Raw genomic sequence first — 19,907 nt, forward strand, 5'->3', positions numbered from 1 at the left:
ATACTCTATGCTATTTTCCCATTAAGTTAATATGTTCAAAGTTAAAACCCGTGTATTTTTAAATTTGTGTCAAGTTAAAAATTGCAAATTAGTTATCTTCGAAAAATAAATGTAGACTTAAATATTTGCAATTCCTTGGATCTGAGTAAATAGGAGATTAAAAAATATATGCTCTATTATTCTTTTGAGATATGGCCAAAGAAAGAAGAAGAATATTTTGGCTTAAATTATAAGGAGTGGGCCACTGGACAAACAACTTTATATCCCATCAAAAAAAAAAAAAAAAAAAAACACAACTTTGTAAGAAGAAAAGTAGAAAACAAAGCTTTCTGTTGACTGTTTCACTTCTCTATGGATTAGGATCCGGTGCAATACCTAGGGTATTGCACCGGGTGCAATTCACCTCCCCCACTCTCACAATTTTTTTTACATTTTACTTTTTAAACTTTTACTTTTTACTTTTGTTAACTTTTTTTAAACTTTTTTTAATCAATGGTTGAGATTGAAAGTTACTTTTTGCAACTAACAATTTCAACCATTGATAGCAATTGCACCCGGTGCAATACCCTAGGTATTGCACCAGATCCAAATCCACTTCTCTATATTTAAAACACTAGACGTTAAAAATAGTATATAAACTAATAATTTAACACTTATTTATGTCTGTATCTCATACGTCCGTTCCTTTCTAGTTAAGTCTCCCATCCCCAAAATTCCAATAGTGTCAAATCCCAAAGCAGATAAACAATTCCGCACATGAATAATAATTAGTTAATTACATCATCTTTTGAACCTTCTTCCACTCCCACCCTTGGTCCCATGCTCTCCTTTTTCTCCCCCAACTCTTAAAAAAGGAAAAAAAAAAAAATTGGCTTACAAAATAGATCCACATATTTGAGACTCGTATATATTGTGAAAAGAAATATAATAAGACTATCACATAAAAATAAAATACCTCTTCCTTTTGTGTGGGTTTGAAAGTTAATAACTATTTTTTTATTTACAAGTTTCTCAATTATTTACAAAAATAACTTCATCATAAAGTTTTAAAATTTTAATTTATTTTTTTATTTACAAGTTTCTCAATTATTTACAAAAATAACTTCATCATAAAGTTTTAAAATTTTAATTTAGAGTCCGTTTGAGAACAGTTTATTTAGCTGAAATTGAAAACTTTTTACATAAAATACAATAAATAAAGCTAAAAGCTCACTGAAATAGTACAATAAAATTAATTAATAGTACTAAGAAGTACAATGAAACCTATTTTTGTAGCAAAAATAAGTTAAATAGTAACAAAAATAAACTAAATAGTAAAAAAATTACATTTTTTAGCCAATATCAAACGCATCTTTAGTGTTTACTAAAATAAATGACGTTGATTTTACCATTTAAACATCTTATTTGGAAACCACTTAAACCTTACTTACGATCCCCAAAATGCAATATCGTAGATACCCTAACTAAATTCAAACACATATCTGACTTGAATTTAATTTTCTTTGGAAAAGATAATTTCATTTATTATTTATTGTTTAATGCAAACTTGTTTTTGAATTTAATCTACACCAAAATAATTTCAACTTATTGTTTGGACAAAAATAATCTCCTATTAAGACCTACACAAATATAGATGGCAATTAGACACTTTTCAGGACATGATGATTTGTGTAATCACAATATTATATATCCATTTCACATAAAAGTGGATCCATTCTTACAGAAACCACCTCTATATAAGATAGATGTTATTTGCTATCCTTACACACAAAATCTACCTAGAATTCACAAACTAACAATTTTACTATCTAAAATTAACAAACTAATGTGCTGTCAATTAAAAAAAAAAAAAACATAATTTAAATATGCATGGCAAGTTTTAGAATAAATTACTATTTTAGTCCCTAAATTTTTTTTAAAATTTATTTTTCATCTCTAAATTAAAAAAAAAAAAAAACTGTTTTTTAAGGATAATTTTTTTTTTATAATAGTTTAGAGATATTAAAAAAATTGAAATAAATAAAGTAAATCATTTTCAATAGTTGAAAATGATATTTTTAATTGTTTAGAGACAAATAATAAATTTATTAAATTTTTTTTGAGATATAAATTTATTAAAATTTAAAGATGAAAAGTAAATTTTACTAAAAAATTTAAATACCAAAATAATATTTTAGCGTAGGTTTTAGCCTTCCTTTACTTGTTGGGTGGGAGTTGGAGTGGGAGCGGGAGTAGGAAGCAGAACCGGTTAGAAAATTAAAAAACTTGATGTTAACTCTTTCCAGAATTTCACTCCCCTAAACTATACAAAACTACACACGTTACCGTTAAAAATAATATTCTAATCTATATACTTCTACTTACTCTGTCTTTTTTACGTCTTTGATTCTTCCAACTTTTCATCCCAATCCCTATTTCTAAACCCAATCGAATTTGGGTTTTCGCTCTCTCTCTGCTCTCTGCGTGTGTCTGAAATTCAGAGAAGAAAGAGAGAGAAAAAAAAAAACAAAAACAGAAACAGAAACATGGGTTGTAGTCAGTCGAAGATCGAGAACGAAGAAGCCGTGTCTCGATGCAAAGATCGAAAGCTCTTCATGAAAGAGGCAGTGTCTGCGCGCAACGCCTTCGCCGCCGCCCACTCTTCTTACGCCACGTATCTCAAGAACACCGGCGCCGCCCTCAGCGACTACGCTCACGGCGAGGTTTCTCACCACTACCACCACCACTCGCACTCGGCCCCTTCTTTGTCTGTTGCTTCTCCTCCTCATCCTCCTCCACCGCTCACTGTCCCTTCCTCCTCCGCCCCCACCGCTTTCGCGCCTCCTCCGCCTCCACCCATTATTGACGCCCAGCCGCTCCAGCGCGCGGCGTCTATGCCCCAGATTAAGATCATGAAGACCGAACAGGTGAAGCAGGTTGGGGCTACGATTATCGAAGAGGAGGAAGGGTCCGAGTCCGAAAGCGACGACCCACGTACCCGATTGAAGAGGAGGAGTAGTGGGAGTAATCGGAATAGGAATAGAGTGGTGGAGAATGAAGGGGACCCGCCGGTACCGCCTCCGCCGATTGAGGTCGAGGAGACGACTAGGCCGGTGCCGATGCCGCCACAACAGCATGATACTCCGTATGATTTCTTTTTCGGGGGCGTGGAAGACGTGCACCCCACGGGATTGGGCGACCCAGCGCCGCCTCCGCCGGTGGTGGCGGAGGAGGTTAAAGTGAAGAGTGTGGAGGTTGAGCGGAAGGTGTTTGAGGAAAAGCCTAAGAGAGTGGAGGAGACTGATTTTGATGTTGGTAGTGGGGGTGGGGGTGGGAGTACTGAGAAGGTTGAGGTGGCGATGGACAAGGCGCCGGAGATTGTGGGGAAGAGTTTGAAGAGAGTGAAGCAGGTTAGTGGGGCTGAGGGGAAGAGGGTGGTGAAGATGGGTACTACGAACTTGTTACAGATATGTGTGCTGATTGATGATCAGTTCTTGAAGGCATCCGAGAGTGCCCATGAGGTTTCGAAGATGCTTGAGGCGACCCGGTTGCACTATCACTCTAATTTTGCTGATAATCGAGGTAATGAGTTCGAATTAGTTGATGGTTTGAAGGGTTTTGTTTTTCAATGCTCCACGTTTCGGTTGAGTTTTGTTAGTCTGTTTTTGGTTGTAAAATTTGTGTAGAAATTGGCTTTGACTCTGATCATTAGTGAATTACTAGTTGTTTTGTATTGAATCGATGGTGATCTCCCTTCTAGCATTAGTATATATTGATAGCAAAGACAGAATTACATGTTGCAATGCGTTGAGAGAATGGTTATGCGATTGCTGAATGATTTGTGATAGATACTTCTCCAAAAAAGGAGAGTGATATGTGATTGTTACTAAAAAGTAAAAATCTTTACCTAATAGCTGTTCTGTAATCTTTAGATTTTACTGATGTTTTGGTTATTCATACCTAAACTTTGTTGCTAATTGCTTGACAGGACATATTGATCATTCTGCTAGAGTGATGCGTGTGATTACATGGAATCGGTCATTTAGAGGGTTACCTAATGTTGATGATGGGAAGGATGACTTTGACGCAGAAGAGCACGAAACTCATGCTACGGTGCTGGATAAGTTGCTAGCCTGGGAGAAGAAGCTATATGATGAAGTGAAGGTATATTGCAGTATTTCTTTTCACTTCGTTTTTTCACACTTTGTCCTAAAAAAAAGGCCATACCCAGTGCGGTTCCCAGTACACTTTGTCCTTATAATAACAATTTTCCATTTTGCATGAACTGATTATTAATATTTTGCTTAATTATATATTTTGATTTTACAGAGACCTTTAACCCCTTCAGATGACTGAAGTTCTTAAAATGACCAGTGATATAATACAATCCTTGGCACATGCATTTTGGAAGAATGGCTCCAGCTGTTATATTGTATTGCTATTGTTGTTTTTGTGTGTGCGTGCAACTTGCTAAATTTATAGGCCTTCACATGTATGCTTGAGCATTTCTTGAGTATAAGTAATGAAAATTTTCTTTGAGTTGATAAGATTTGGTGCATGTAGATTATCTTCTAGTTATTACTTATAAAAAGAACTTCTAGTACGTTATCTCAGTATGCTTGTCAATTTGTCATGAAGTTGGTAATGTGCTTAAGGGGTATGATGCATAACATGAGACAAACAGATAGAGAGGTTGGGAATCCAAGGTAGGATTTGGATTGGTAAAACATTTCCATGATGGAGTGCATTTAAAGTCATAGTGCCCTTTGCAAGCGCCAAAGGGATCTAGTTCAAATGGTATTTCTCCTTCCATAATAATGGAATGGAGGGTAAGGTTGTGGGTTTAAGTCCTGTTAGGTGCCTATGTAACATATCAATAAATAATAACACCCTTTGCAGAAATTAAGGCCTTGTTGTAGAACACCATGCTTGACAACAATGCATGCCTTTGCTTACTTTTGCTCCTCTCCCCTTTTTTTTGCTAAGAAATTGATCAAAGGAGAGGAGTAGATGAGGCCCAAGCCCACTCCAAAGAAGTTCTTTGGTTCACGGGTAGTATACTTTTGCTTCTGGTTGAAATAAAATGACTGTACAGACAAATACTCAAAAAAAGAAAAAAGAAAAACAATGATTGGGCAGACAAATGCTACATTATTGATGTGCTTTGACTAGATTATATGTAAAGGTTAACTCTTAACTCTTAACTCTTCAACCTTGTGTTTGGCTGATGTAGGACAGTTAGCTTGTGTTCGGTAAATATAATATTTTTGTTGATAGTAACTTACACATATCTTTTTGCAAATTTTTTTGTTGACTAAAAGTGCTGCTTGTGTAGTGCATTTATTTATATTTATATTACGAAGCAATCATATGCATTACTTATAAACTGTCTTATTTGGGGTTGAATGCTGCTGTATAGGCAGGTGAGCTTATGAAATTTGAATACCAGAAGAAGGTTGCTTCACTGAACAGGCATAAGAAACGAGGTAACAACTCTGAAGCATTGGAGAAAGCAAAAGCTGCAGTGAGCCATCTTCATACAAGATACATTGTTGACATGCAATCCTTGGATTCAACAGTTTCAGAGATAAATCGTTTACGGGACGAACAATTATACCCAAAACTTGTTCAGCTTGTAGACGGGTGAGTTGAAATGGAGAAAGTAATATGCAAGCTTTATTTGAATGGTACCTGTTTGGTTGAATTGAAAAAAATATATTTGCTTGTTAAACACATGTTATCTCCTATATCTTGTTATATGGTTTTGATTATGCTATAGTAAATAAGAACAAATATGTATATGCTAGTGGCGTGGGTAGTAAGAGTACAGTAGACACTTTTACAGATCAAGGTGATGATTATGTAGAATAAATTAATCCTTCATTTCCTTTTGGCTGATATGGTTTGCATGATAATATACTCAATGTCAATGCCTTCCCATCCTCAAAACATGAGTTTCAAAAAGGTCAGAGATGTAGTGATAGTGATTCCCTTCAATATGAAGATGTAATGGATTTATCTTGTTCAACCAATCTTTGAGGAAACATGTAATCTCTTATCATATCCATATTTGGCTAGTTTTTTTTAACATTTTCATTGTTTTCATGTAGTACCATCTCTCACTTGCATTTGTTTAAAAAAATTGTTTCCTTGACCCCTAACCCCAACCCTTCACACACCAAAATTCCTGTGCGCACACACAGTCCCTAGTTACAAATCTCTTTTAGATTATTAATTGTTGTATGAACTGCAGGATGGCCACCATGTGGGACACCATGCGATCTCACCATGAGAGCCAATTAGATCTTTTGAAAAATCTTAAGTACCTTGACATCTCCCAATCGCCCAAGGAAACTAGTGAGCACCACCATGAGCGCACATACCAGCTGTTGATTGTTGTGCAGGAGTGGCAGTCACAGTTTCAGAAGATAGTGAGCCATCAGAAAGAGTACATTAAGGCCCTTAACAGTTGGTTAAAGCTAAATCTCATCCCTATTGAGAGCAGTTTGAGAGAGAAGGTTTCTTCGCCACCAAGGATTCAAAGCCCCCCTATTCAGCGACTGCTCAATGCTTGGCAGGAACATCTGGATAAACTCCAAGATGAGTTTGCTAGAGCTGCTATAAGCAACTTTACTGCTGTGATAGATACTATATTTCGGCAGCAAGAAGAAGAGCTTAAATTGAAGCACAAATGTGAGGACACCCGGAAGGAGCTTGACCGCAAGAGCCGGCAATTTGAAGACTGGTATCATAAGTACTCACAGAAGAGGGGGGCAGATGAGTTGGAACAAGATGGGACAGAAGATAAACCTCAGAATGATCTCATTACGGAAAAGCAGTTTGCGATAGATGTATTGAAGAAGAGGTTGGAAGAGGAGGAGGAAGCCTATGAGAGGCAGTGCATTCAGGTGAGGGAGAAGACTATAACAAGTTTAAAAACTCGCTTTCCAGACCTCTTTGGAGCACTGTCAGAGTTTGCTCGTTCATTATCAAAAATGTACAAAAGCTTGCGGTCCATATCACATCCTCAGAATTAAAGTCACAGCTCATCATGAGAATGTTTTATAAGCCTTGTATAATTTTGTCACTTGTGTCAGTAATGTGTTACATTACTTACAATTCTTGCAATATTTATTTGGGACGAGCTCTGAGAATCATATATAGTTGTGTTACATCAAATTGATTTTTGACATAATGTTATTAGTTTCTTGCAGCAATAAGAATTAGTATATGTTCTTTTAAAGGTGACACTGTGGTACCACTCTTTATTCCTCTACCTTTGTTTAGATTTTGGTTTTTTAACATTTACGTGTGATTGAATATTATGGACCTCTAGTAGTGGGCCATGTGATCATGTACCAAATGACTTTTTTTCTTTTTCTCTGGGCTGATTTTAGGCACTTTTAGTACTAATATTTTTGACCAATTCTCTCGAAATTGATTTCGTTTTTATTATTGTCTAGTTTATAAAAATTCATTTCTATTTTAGTCCTTGTCATCAGCCAAGTAACGGAATGTAAATGGAGTAACTTGCCTGGTGACGTGACATTAACATGGTATTAAAATATTATTAAAAAAATTTATTTGACATTTTTTAATGTCACATCAGATTTAAATTAATAAAAAATTAAAACAAAATGCCAAATTTCTCTATTTTAACTCTCAAAAGAAAAAAATTTCTCCATTTTAATTTTAATTAAAAAAACAAACAAAAAAAATAAATTTATTTTTAGTTTTAAGACCCAAACAACATAACCACTCAAAATCAAAATCAAGAGGACCCACAATCTCATGATCCCTACTCCCCACAAACCAAATAGCAAGAAAGTAAACACGAATAGAATAGTTAACAACAAAACAGAGCATTTCCATATATCAGATCAAACTGAAATCTAATCTAAACCAATTGATAACAAAAAGGCTCACAGATCCAAATCAAAATTAAGACACACAGATCTAAACGAAAATGACAAAGACAATTATTACCTTGTTCTTGGTGACGGAGTCACTAACTTTAACAGCAGGGAACAAGAGGGTACCATTGGCCTGCATCTGGTAAAGCCTCTTTAACTCCATTGGTTGTCTCTTCAGACCCACCAACAAATCTTTGCTTCATCTCGTGGTACCTCTTAGGATTTGTCTTCAACCCATCTCTGATAATGGTCAGCACAATCTGGAACTTGGCATTGTCGGTGGAAGCTGGGTCAGGAAGAGTCCCATTCTTCTCAAACAACTCCTCGGATTGGTTTGGATTCGCTGGTTGTGGTGGGTTTGTTGTTGGTGTGGGTCGATTGCTTTGTTTGTGTTTGGTCTCTGTTAGGTCGGTTGGTCCGTTGATGATTTTGGCTTGGGTTGTGATCTGGGTTTCATTTGTGTTTGGTCTCTGTTTGTGATCTGGGTCTCTGTCTGTGTGTGGTCTCTGTTTGTGATATGGGTCTTTGTTTGTGTTCGGTTTCCGTCTTTTTCTTTTTTTTTCGTTATCTGGGTTTGAGTTCTTGCTGGGTTTGAGCTGGGAAGAATATGAAGAACAAGTTCTAATGTTCTTCAAGAAAAATGCGAAAAATAATGAAAAGGAATTTTTTTTTTAATTAAAATAATGAAGAACAAGATTTAAGGTTTTAAAATTTAATTTAATTTATTCATTTTCTGACATGGCATTTTTTTAAATTAAAATGTTGATGTGACATTTAAAAATGCCAAATAATTTTTTTTAAAAGGAATGCTACATTCACAATACTTTTACAGTAAATTAGAAGGGGTTAGTTGATATTGGTTCAAATTTAAACTTATCATTGAAATTACTTTTCTATTCTACTACTAACAATTCACAACAACTTACTACATAGGATTTATTGTAAAAATATTATAGACATAATATTTTCCTTTTTTTAATAATATTTTAATGTCATATCAGCGTCACGTCAACACCATGTCAATGCCACATCAACAAGTAAGTTACTCTATTTGTCACGTAGGAGGGTTCCATTACTTGGCTGACGACAAAGACTAAAATAGAAATAGTTTTTTAAAAACAGGGATGACAATAGGAACGAAATTAATTTTTGTACCAAAATGAAAATTGGCTGAAAATAGTAAGTGCATTTTCACCTTGATTTTATGGGAAAGAAAATCCCCCGCCCCCCTTCCTTTTTACATCAATATCAATCAATATATATATATATATATATATATATAAACAAAGATCTCATGCGGAAGTCTATGAACTCTTGCCATGTGACACTTTAATATTGCATTTAGCATTTTTAACCCCTTTTCATTAACGGTTTTTTTTTTTTTTTTAACTGTTATTTAAAAGATGGGCTATAGTTTAAAATTAAATTTAAATCAATTCAACCCTTATGAAAAGCTCTAGCCCACTTTTAAAAACAAGGACGACAATAGGAACAAAATTAATTTTGGTACCAAATTGAGAATTGGCTGAAAATATTAGGACTAAAAGTTCATTTTCACCCTAATTTTATGGGAAAGAATACCTCCCCCCCCCCCCCCCCCCCTTCCTTTTTCCTTCAATATCAATCAATATATATATATATAAACAGAGACCTCATGTAGAAGTGTATAAACTCTTGCCATGTGACACTCTAATATTTCATTTAGCATTTTTAACCTCTTTTCATTAAGGGTTTTTTTATTTTATTTATTTATTTATTTTTTTTACTGTTATTTAAAAGATGGGTTGTAGTTTAAAATTAAATTTAAATTAGTTCAAACCTTATGAAAAACTCTAGCCCACTTATTACTTTACATATTATGACCCAGGCATGATCCTTCCACCTTAATTTTTTCCCCACATTCTCCAAAATACGGGCTAGTATCATAAAATAGGACACATTTTGAAAGACTCTTTACAATCTTCTTGATAAGACTCTATTATTAAGTGTCACATCAATTTGCTTTTTATTCTTCCTATCGTGATATTGTACACTTTAATTAACCAAAATAATTAAATAATATATATATATATATATAAAAGTAGAAACCTTATGCGAGAGTGCATTAGCTCTTGTTATGTGGCGCTCTAATATTTTATTTAGCATTTTTAACCTCTTTTCATTAAGTTTTTTTTTTTTTTTAATTGTTATCCAAAAAAATCACATTAACTTCTATGTTTCATTGTTATTTAAAAGATGGACTGTAGTTTAATATTAAATTAAAATTAGTCCAAATCTTATGAAAAACCCAAGCCTACTTAATACTTTACATATTATGACCCAAGCGTGACCCTTTCACATTAATTTTTTCTCACATTCTTCAAAATATGGGCTAGCATCATAAAATAGGGCACACATTTTGAAAGTCTTTCTCTACAATCTTCCTGATAAGACTTTTATTATAAAGTGCCACATCAATTTGCTCTTTCCTCTTTCTATTGTGATATTGTACACTTTAATTAGCCAAAATAATTAAATAATTGTGAATTCATTTAGGCTTCATACATATATTCATATAAATTTACCTTGATTAACTATCATAAGAAAATCTTGTGGCTTCTTCAACATCCAACAAAAATCATGAACACATATGCCTCTACATATGTTGTATTAAACACACTACCTTAGACTTCTAGTTATGTAACTACACTTATTTTACATGACTATGTTAGGGACACAAGATCACTACCAATTACCTAGATCCTTGGACAACTCTACTTGCACACACACACACAATATATACTAGCCTCTGAGTACGATCTCACGTGCATGCTCAGAGTCTTTTTTATTTTTTTGGTAAAGATTAATAATTTACATTTATTATAATTTGGGATTTCTACTTTTTCGAATCACAAAAAAAACAAAAAAAAAAAAAACAAAACGTGGGGTGAGTTTTGTAGATTTGAGGAGTTTTAAAACTAACAAAAGAGTGATTTTATTTTGTAGAGAGTTAGAGAGTAGAAGTAGAAATTTAAATTAATGTAAAAGTAGGAGTTTATTAGAAGCAAGAAGACATTTCAACGTAGAAGTAGGAATTTATTATTTTTGTCAATTTACTATTTTAACCCCATTTTTAAGTTTTAGGTAGAGGTATTTTTTATAGTAAAAAAAGCAATAACTAACTTTCTTTTGCCAATTTACTATTTTAACCCAATTTTTAAGTTTTAGATATGGCTATTTTTGACAGTAAAAAAAGTAATAACTAACTTTATTTTGCCAATTTACTATTTTAACCCTATTTTTAAGCTGTTGATTAATTAATTTAGAGGTATTTTTGACAGGAAAAAAAACAATAATTAACTTTCTGAATCTTCTTAATCTATACAGATATATATATATATATATATATATACATCAAAAAAAAAATAATAATAAAAAACTTGAGCATTTACTTTCTTCTTGACACTGAAGTATTTGTTTCTCAAATTTTACATGTCATGAGCAGATTATGTGTTTGGCTTCAATCCTAGATCCGTGGGATCCATTTGTATTTACAGAAATCTAGATATGGATTAATAGATTAACATAAATTGAGTTTCTTTGTTTCAAAAAAAGAGTTTCTCATTGATTTCTTTTTTAAAGAAATTAACTACACAATAAAAAATTTATAAAATAAAAATCCAAACCGTTTTTTTAAAGAATTTAACTACCCATTAAAAATTTATAAAATAAAAAACCTCAAATTTAGGTTCCCTTATTACCTTGATAGGTCGACCTTTTGGCCTATATTCTTGGAATCATTCCAAATGTTAAAAGACCACATAGAAACCCAAAAATCAAATTCATTTAATTTTGAAAATTTGCAGCAAAAATCTTTGAGATGCTACTTTTCATGGATACAATAAGGGAACGGAAAAGGAAGCTTGATAGAAAGGAGAGTTGGTTACCAACTTTTCTCTAATGAAGCAAGGAAGGAGAGGGAGATACCCTTTACATGTAAACTGTGGCCTTTCCTCCCAAGTTCAAACAACCCAACCTGCAGTCTTTTGCCACATAGGTAATAATCATTTTTTTTTTTTCAAAAAAATGAGATGAGAAACAGAAAGAGCATAACAATTTAGTTTTAGAGAAATAGAGTGAGAGATTTAGGGACTTGTTGAAATCGATGTCATGCCAAGCATGGAGAACATCTCCATAGTTGGAATTGAGGCCCTTTGAAGTCATTCGCGAAATCCTTTAAGATTGAGATTCAACCACATAGTTCTGGAAAGATTGGTTTTATTTGTTGTTTGACCAAATGTATAGGAAACAGAGGAGATTGAGGTGGAAATGAGAAAGGGTCAGAAATTAGAATAGCAAGAGGTAAAAATAATTGAGCTTGTGTAATTAAGGAGACGTTTGGGTTTCCTAAGAGACATACTTGAAAGTTTAAACGTGATTTTAATCTTTTATAGTCAATTGATAAAGAAGAGTGAGGAGTAAAACAGATAAGGTGTAATAACTTTTAACCAAAAAAAAAAAAAACTTAATTTGAGGATTTTTTTTTTAACATTTTTGCATTTTGGGTATATAGTATTTACTTAACCTAAGCTGTTGATTGCAATTTCCTTCTTAGATTTTAACTGTTACTTACCTGTCACAAGGTTCAATTGTATCTTGAAAAGTTTTGTGGTTATATGTTTGAAATTTTTACAAACTGCTTCAACTTCTATAACAACATTCATAACTTGATTTAGTATCAAGGCATTGTCATACACGCATATATGCTAGATTGAAGTTTCTTCTGTTAAAGAAATAGGATGTTTTGGAGCACTTGTTTCAGTCGAGACATTTAGGTATAATGGTTAAGTTTCCTTATGTGTACAAAATGACAAAGTTTGGATAAAGTTAAACTTTAAATATTATTTGCAAAGTGGTCCTTAATTTTTTTGCCTAATTCTACCAAGTCCCAACTCATTAAAATTTTTTGCAATGACACCCTTATTATCCTTCCACATCATTTAAAGGTCTGTTTAGGTAGTGCGACTGCGTCCGCGTTTTGGGCATTTTGGGTGTTTTTTTTTTAAAATCCAATGCGTTATGCACCATGAACAGTAATTTTAAGCCAATGAACAATGTTGAACAGTAATAAATAGTAAAAAAATTATTTTTTTATTGTTTTCAATTTTCATTTTTTAGCTTTCAGTTTTCAGCAAAATAAGCTATATCCAAATGCACACTAAGTGTCCTCTTTTATTTTGTAGGTTAACCACTCATTTATTGTGATAAGTTTGGATTTTTTTTGGAAAGGTGCATGCTAGGCTTGAGCATAGTAAGTAACTTTTGCTTAAAAATTTGTACTTGAGATGTTGATAATTGTGTTGGGGAGGATTGTTGAGTTGAAGCAAGCGAATAGCTTGCATGGTGCTATAAGGTGGTTTACATTCATATTGGGAGAGTTTATTATTTTATGAAAATTTGGATGGATATTGTTGAGTTATATTTGTTGATTACTTTTTGAACTTCAATACTTGTAAGCATTCTATATTTGTAATTATGATAATTGTAATGGGTGGATTGTTATGTGGGAGCAAGCGAGTGGCTTGCATGGTATTATAAGGTCGTTGCAATTGATATTGCGAGCATTTATTAAATTTGGAAGGATATTGTTGAGTTATGTTTGTTGATTACTACTTTTTTTTTTTTTTCCCAATACTTGCAAGCATTCTATATTTGTGATTATGATAATTGTGTTGGGGTGGATTGTTGTGTTGGAGCAAACGGATGACTTGCATGGTGTTATAAGGCGATTTACATTCATATTGAGAGTGTTTATTATTTTTTGAAAATTTGGATATTGTTGAGTTATGTTTGTTGATTACACTTTTTGGACTTCAATACTTGTAGAGCTTCATGACTTAGTCTATTTGTGTGAATGAAGATATTGGTAGACTTGGTGTGATTTGTTTATTATATTTAAGATTATATGTAATCATATTTGCATATTCATGAAACTAAGTGGTTTTGAAGTTGTTGTGTACTATATAATAAGTTTATGTGTAGTCCTCTTTAGGGGGTTGTTGATTATTTCTTAAGATCTTAAAAGATTTAGTCCATTTGTGTGAATGAAGATATGGATAGACTTAATACGGTTTGTTTATTATATATAAGATTATGTGTAATCTTATTTGCATGTTCATGAAACTAAGTGGTTTTGGAGTTGTTGTGTACTATAGGACAAGTTTATGTGTAATCCTCTTTAGAGGGTTGTTAATTATTTCTTAAGTTCTTAAAGACTTAGTCCATTTGTGTGAATGAAATTTTAATGTTATAAGAATGTATTTAGAGCATGAGATTTTGCCATGTGGCACACTCTAGGAAGAGAATTGAAATACTCTTAAACTACATCAGAGATAAGAATAAATTTAAAAGTAGACTCTTTATTTCCTTTGGTTTTTCAAGACTACTTTGTTACATTTTTTATTCAATGTTCTAAATCTACTATTTGTTTCGTTTGGTTCAATGTTTCAAGGCTTTTCCTCTCTCTCATACAAAATTTTTTTTTTGCATTTACATTCATACTTTTCACTTCTACTCCTTTATATACACATGCTTACAACCTTTCATGCCATCCCATTTCAAATACACTCAGACAAAAAACAATGTCATTTGCTTTCAACCTTCCAACGACACCTACATAACTCAACATTGCAGTACTAACTGTATCTAGCCCATATGAGTAGGCTATGACCGAGAAAGGGGGCTTACGTTTTTTATTCAGTAATGGTGGCTTACGGTTTTGATGTTGAAGTTGGACATTGTGGATTTTGTGAATGTTGTGATTTGCTTTGAGTCTTTGGGTGTTTGAGATTTTGGTTTGGGTAAGTTATAAATGCATTTTGTTTTAGAACTAAAGAAAAAGAAACATTATAATTGATTATTTATGAAGTTAGCTATTTTTTATATATTTGTGTTAGAACTCATACTTTGTAGGTTTTTTTATACGTTTTTTACTATTATTTTGTACAGTATGAGCCATAGTGATAAAAATAAAAATTGATGATGATTTCAAAGTATTTTCACTTAAAAAAAAAAAATTATATTGAAGTCCAACTAAAGACAATTAAATTTTGATAAATGGATGTGTTTTTAGCCAATTTCTCTTTGTTTAATCGTGTTCTCTTTATGTTGATACTTACAAATGATTTCTTTAATTTCATTGAGATAATGAATTGGGTGTTTGTGATTGGGTTTTCCATATTTGGTTGTGAGAATAGAGTAGTTGAGGAAGTATTTGAGAAGTTACTTAAATTTATGTAATTTTAGGGTATAAAAGTATTTTATGCTTTAAATTCTTATTCATAGATTTCAAAATCATTTAATCAGTTTAAAAAATAAAATCTACTTTTAATAGTAAATATTATAATATGCTATAGGCTTATAGTGTTTATATATATATATATATATATAATATGAATTAAGAAAATCAAGTTTCAAAGTATTCAACAATACTGTAGGCAAACATAAATATTATACAATAAAATAAGTATTATATGTAGGTCTTAATATATATAAAAAATAATTTCAAATGAATTTGTAAAGTAGTTCATGCATTGCGTGGGACATCATCTAGTAGGTTTTAGAAATAGGCTGAGGTTTACATCTTGTGCATAGAATCAAAGAGCATTGGACAAGACACCAAGCTGACATATAATTATTTTAATTATGACTAATATCATGTCTATGTCATGATCGTCTCCAAATCCAATACACAAAAACAAATAAAACCAAACTTTTAAAAATTACGGTCAATTTAAAAAGCACTTCGCCTTAAGCTAACTTTTGTTATATAATTTATTTTTACTCCTATACAATATATCAAAATAATTAAATAATAGAAATTATGTATTTATTTAAATAACTATATTTGATTGTAAACTACCGAATACTACTAAGTCGAGTTTGGAATCACACGTGAAAAAAAGACTTAAAAGTTAAAACCTGTGTATTTTCCATCACTTTGGACCAAGTGTCAAGAGATCATGGGTTTGAGTACTAAGTACTAATCCATACTTCAAAATGCATCAATCGTGGTAATAGGGTCGAGAGAAGTAGCATGCCATATTGGTATTGGTCATAGGTTTACTAAAAGACTCAAGTGGCAATGTACCACAGGGCATGTGGCAATGACTACACACATGAGCCCCATTTTTTTCTTTCTCCCTAAAAAAAAAAAGTAAAAAAAGAAATCCTCATTTATTCTTGATGAGTTCAGGAAAAGAACAAACAATTCGAAACAATGATGTTATCGTTTCATGAGCAAATCCATAAAAGATAAGAATTAATTATTAACAACCAATTTAACAAGTTATGGAAAAAGGTAATATAAATTATACATTTTCCTAACATTCTTCATTTCCATTGTCTCTTTGAAGGTTTTGAATGGTAGACACAAAATTTCAAAATTTCTTTCTTTTAGGTATGAGAATTGAAAATAAATTAAAGTTGAGTGATATACAAGAGGGTCTCTTACTGGGTTTCTTTGTGACTCAACGAAATAGTAGAATAGCTCTAAATCATCAGTTTCCCCCACTGCAACATATCTTATACAATGCCATTGTCACAATTGTTACATTTCCAATTATACATACAACCATGGAAAATTAGAAAAAAGAAAAAAAAGAATACAAATGTGCTTCATGAAAATAGTGAAGAATTAATGTACAAACTCACCCAGTTTCCAGTTTGAATGTAAGTGTTCCAGGATAGCCTGGTAAAGTGTCCAAGATCGTCTTTGAACTTCGAAGAGGTTACAATGCTTGAGAGAAGTAATACAAGAAGTACATGAAGACACATCAAACCAACATACTTGCCATTAACGCACGAAGCTTTTAGATATATTGATTCGGTTGCCATATTTGCCATGCCTTAATTAGTTGTGGTGGGTGATAGGGAAACCAAGAATGTGCCAAAAAATATTGAAGGATATATGAATATTACTCGTACCATTTGTTTCTAACAGATAATAGTGAATATCTATGAATAATGTTGGACAAAAGAAAAAGTAAACTAAATTAGAGTAAGAAAATATGTACATTTTGAGATATTAAAAATTAGTTTAATATTTTCACTACACATTTAAATTTGTAGCTTTCTCAAGGTAAGATTTTTTTAATAATGAAAACCAAAACTAAATGCAAAAGAGTAACATGACTATGAAAATTAACTAATTTGTGTTGTGTTCACCGATTGCATATCATTAAATGAAAATACATCTAACTCTTTCACTGTTTTCCACTCATTAATAATGCAACATTAAAACATGGTGTGGGCAAGTGCGTATGATTGTGTGTTATAGATGATTTAAAACCATAATAGAATATGGCTTTACATTGCTTACCAAATATTCTCTCTACTTATGTATCCAAAACAAAAACTATCCAACTAAATTACTCAAAACTAAATCATATTTAAGTCTCTAATTTAAAAAGGAAAAAAAAAAAATTACTCTTAGGGATTTCGACAATTTGATAGTGGTGGGAAGCCAGTACAATGGAGGTGGTGGCCTCTTAGATTCCTCTTTATCTCTCTCTTAAAAATGTTTTGTCAATCACAAGTATTTCATTTTGGTAATAGTGAAATAGTGCATTTCATTTTACAATCCATAAGATTTTTGTGTCTCTATCTCTCCCTAAGGCTTTATTTGGTTAGTTATTATTATTAGTCCTTAATTATTATTTTTTTAGCTTTTATTTTTAATACCAAAAGAGTTTGTATGCTAAAAAACATGAAAAAGAGAGACAATGTATGGTGTAAGCTCTGAAAATTATTGAGATAATAGTAAAAAAAAGTTAATGTAAACTTTTGGGTAACTATAAAAAAAAATTAAATAAAAAAATTAAATAAAAAAACCCCTAATGAAAAGAGGTAAAAAAAAATGCAAAATGCAAAATTACAACACCACATGACAGGACCTCATGTACTCTTGCATGAGATCTCTGCTTTTATATATATATGACAAAGTTTAGCTATAAAATTGGATAAAAATCAATATATATATATATATATATATGAGTTGGGTTCAAGTTACACTTGGTGTAACTTTAAGCAATGTTACATCACTCAATATTTTTTAATTAGATATGAATTTTGAAAATCCACCGTTAGATTACATTACTTTCATATATTCTCCATACTTGCCAAATTTCAAGGTGATCAAAGATTAATAGTCATGTCTTCAATTAATTGTTTAAATTCAAGTTTTTGTAGATTAAAATAATGCATAAAAGATGAGTTTTTGGATTAAATGGCAAATTACATCTAATTGATATGAAAATTGGCATGCATGTTAAGAACATATAGAACATGTAATTCAACAGTTGGATTTTCAAAATATAAATTTAATAATAAGTTATTAGGTGATGTAACATTTCTAAGAGTTATACTATGTGTAATATGAACCCAATCATATATATATATATATATATATATATAATGTGCAGGTATATAATGGGATTTGTGTTATTCTCCTCATAACCCTTACATCGATTCAGCAAGCTACAAAGGTTATAGATAAATATAGATTTTTTTTTTAGGAAAAATATAGATAGATATTGACTTATAAAGAAACACAATTGTGTGCATTAAGTTTAAATGGGAAGTTGGATAATTTGTAAAAATGATACTTGGGTCTAATTGGATACCCAATTAAAACTCAATTAACATTAGTTTTAATTAGGTCTAATTGGGTTACTACCCAATTAATAATTGGATGGGTTTAGTTCTTATTTAAGTTGGTGGGTTTGGGTGGACAAATGGGTTTGGGTTGATTTTATCAACTCAACCCAACCCATGGACAACCCTAGGCATTACCATTATCAACCAAAACCAAAAGCCTATTCAATAGTCTCTCTTTCACAGACTCACTAACTACATGCCAATCCTTCTATAAAAAATTTTTGATGCTGCTAGATTGATCTGTTTAGCTTGGTTCTCACACACTCAACATGTATTTATACTACTATTTAAGGAGTTTCTCCTGTTTGAGATCTTTAATTTAGATGCCCAAAATACCCTCAAATTCATCTGTTGTTAAGGCTTAAATCATAAGGTTAGACATGTAAAATTAGTAATTTAAAAACTCCTAATTTTTAACTAAATTAAAAAACAAAAATACAAATTTTCTCCCACCTCTACATTTCTCTCTCATGTTAGTTGTCAAGTACTAATACAACTTCTCCTTTTTGAAAAATATAAAAAATAAAACTACTTTTTCCCCCCACAAACGTACCATTTTTTTTTACCACTAAATTGTTTTTTTCCCATCTCTACATTTTTTTCTCACATTAGTAGTTAAGTACTAATACAACTTCTTCTTAAAATAAAAAATAAAATAAAATTGCCATGAGTAAAATGTGTAAACCACCCAAAAAATAAAAAATAAAAAGACCAAAATACCTATAAAACCTCCAAAATTACCAAAATACCTCCTAAACCTAAAAATGACATAAATACCCCCGAAACCTTAAAATTATCCCCTAAACCTAAAAAATGACCAAAATACCCCCATAACATTGAACATGACCAAAATACCATTAAAACCAATGACCAAAATACCTCCCTAAACCCATAAAATGACCAAAATACCATTAAAACCTTAAAAAAGACTAAAATACCCCCTTAAACATTAAAATGATCAAAATATCACTAAAACCTATAAAATTTTGCTCATTTTATTTTGTTTACTTACCCGACTACGTACTAAATTGGATTGGTAGTAGATGCTTAACAATATTGGTGGACAATATTACTTAAGAAAAAAAAGCATTTAGCAAGAATTGAATACAATTTTTTATTTTTATTAAGAATGATCTCAATTTCAATAATTGAACAAATACTATCTACAACAACACTACAAATCATAGCAGATTTCAGCAAAAGGCTGGACTTAAACAACTTTAAAAATAACTAAGAAAAATTCCCCAATTTCATTTAAATAAAGAAAAAGGGAACATGTTAGATGGGATTTTATTTACAATAGAACCTCAATAACCTATC

The 19,907-nt window shown here is 31.7% G+C and overlaps 1 protein-coding gene across 1 annotated transcript; it reads left to right on the forward strand.

Annotated features, from left to right (window-relative positions):
• The first annotated feature begins 2,268 nt into the window (after nt 1–2,268).
• On the forward strand, nt 2,269–7,222 carry LOC115991523 (nitrate regulatory gene2 protein-like). Its single transcript, XM_031115274.1, has 4 exons — nt 2,269–3,561; nt 3,968–4,143; nt 5,399–5,622; nt 6,233–7,222. The coding sequence occupies exons 1-4, from the start codon at nt 2,526–2,528 to the stop codon at nt 7,014–7,016; spliced, it is 2,220 nt and encodes a 739-aa protein (XP_030971134.1). The 5' UTR covers nt 2,269–2,525; the 3' UTR covers nt 7,017–7,222.
• Nucleotides 7,223–19,907: the final 12,685 nt, after the last annotated feature.

This window comes from Quercus lobata, chromosome 5 (assembly GCF_001633185.2).
Source record: "Quercus lobata isolate SW786 chromosome 5, ValleyOak3.0 Primary Assembly, whole genome shotgun sequence".
Lineage (NCBI taxonomy): Eukaryota > Viridiplantae > Streptophyta > Magnoliopsida > Fagales > Fagaceae > Quercus > Quercus lobata.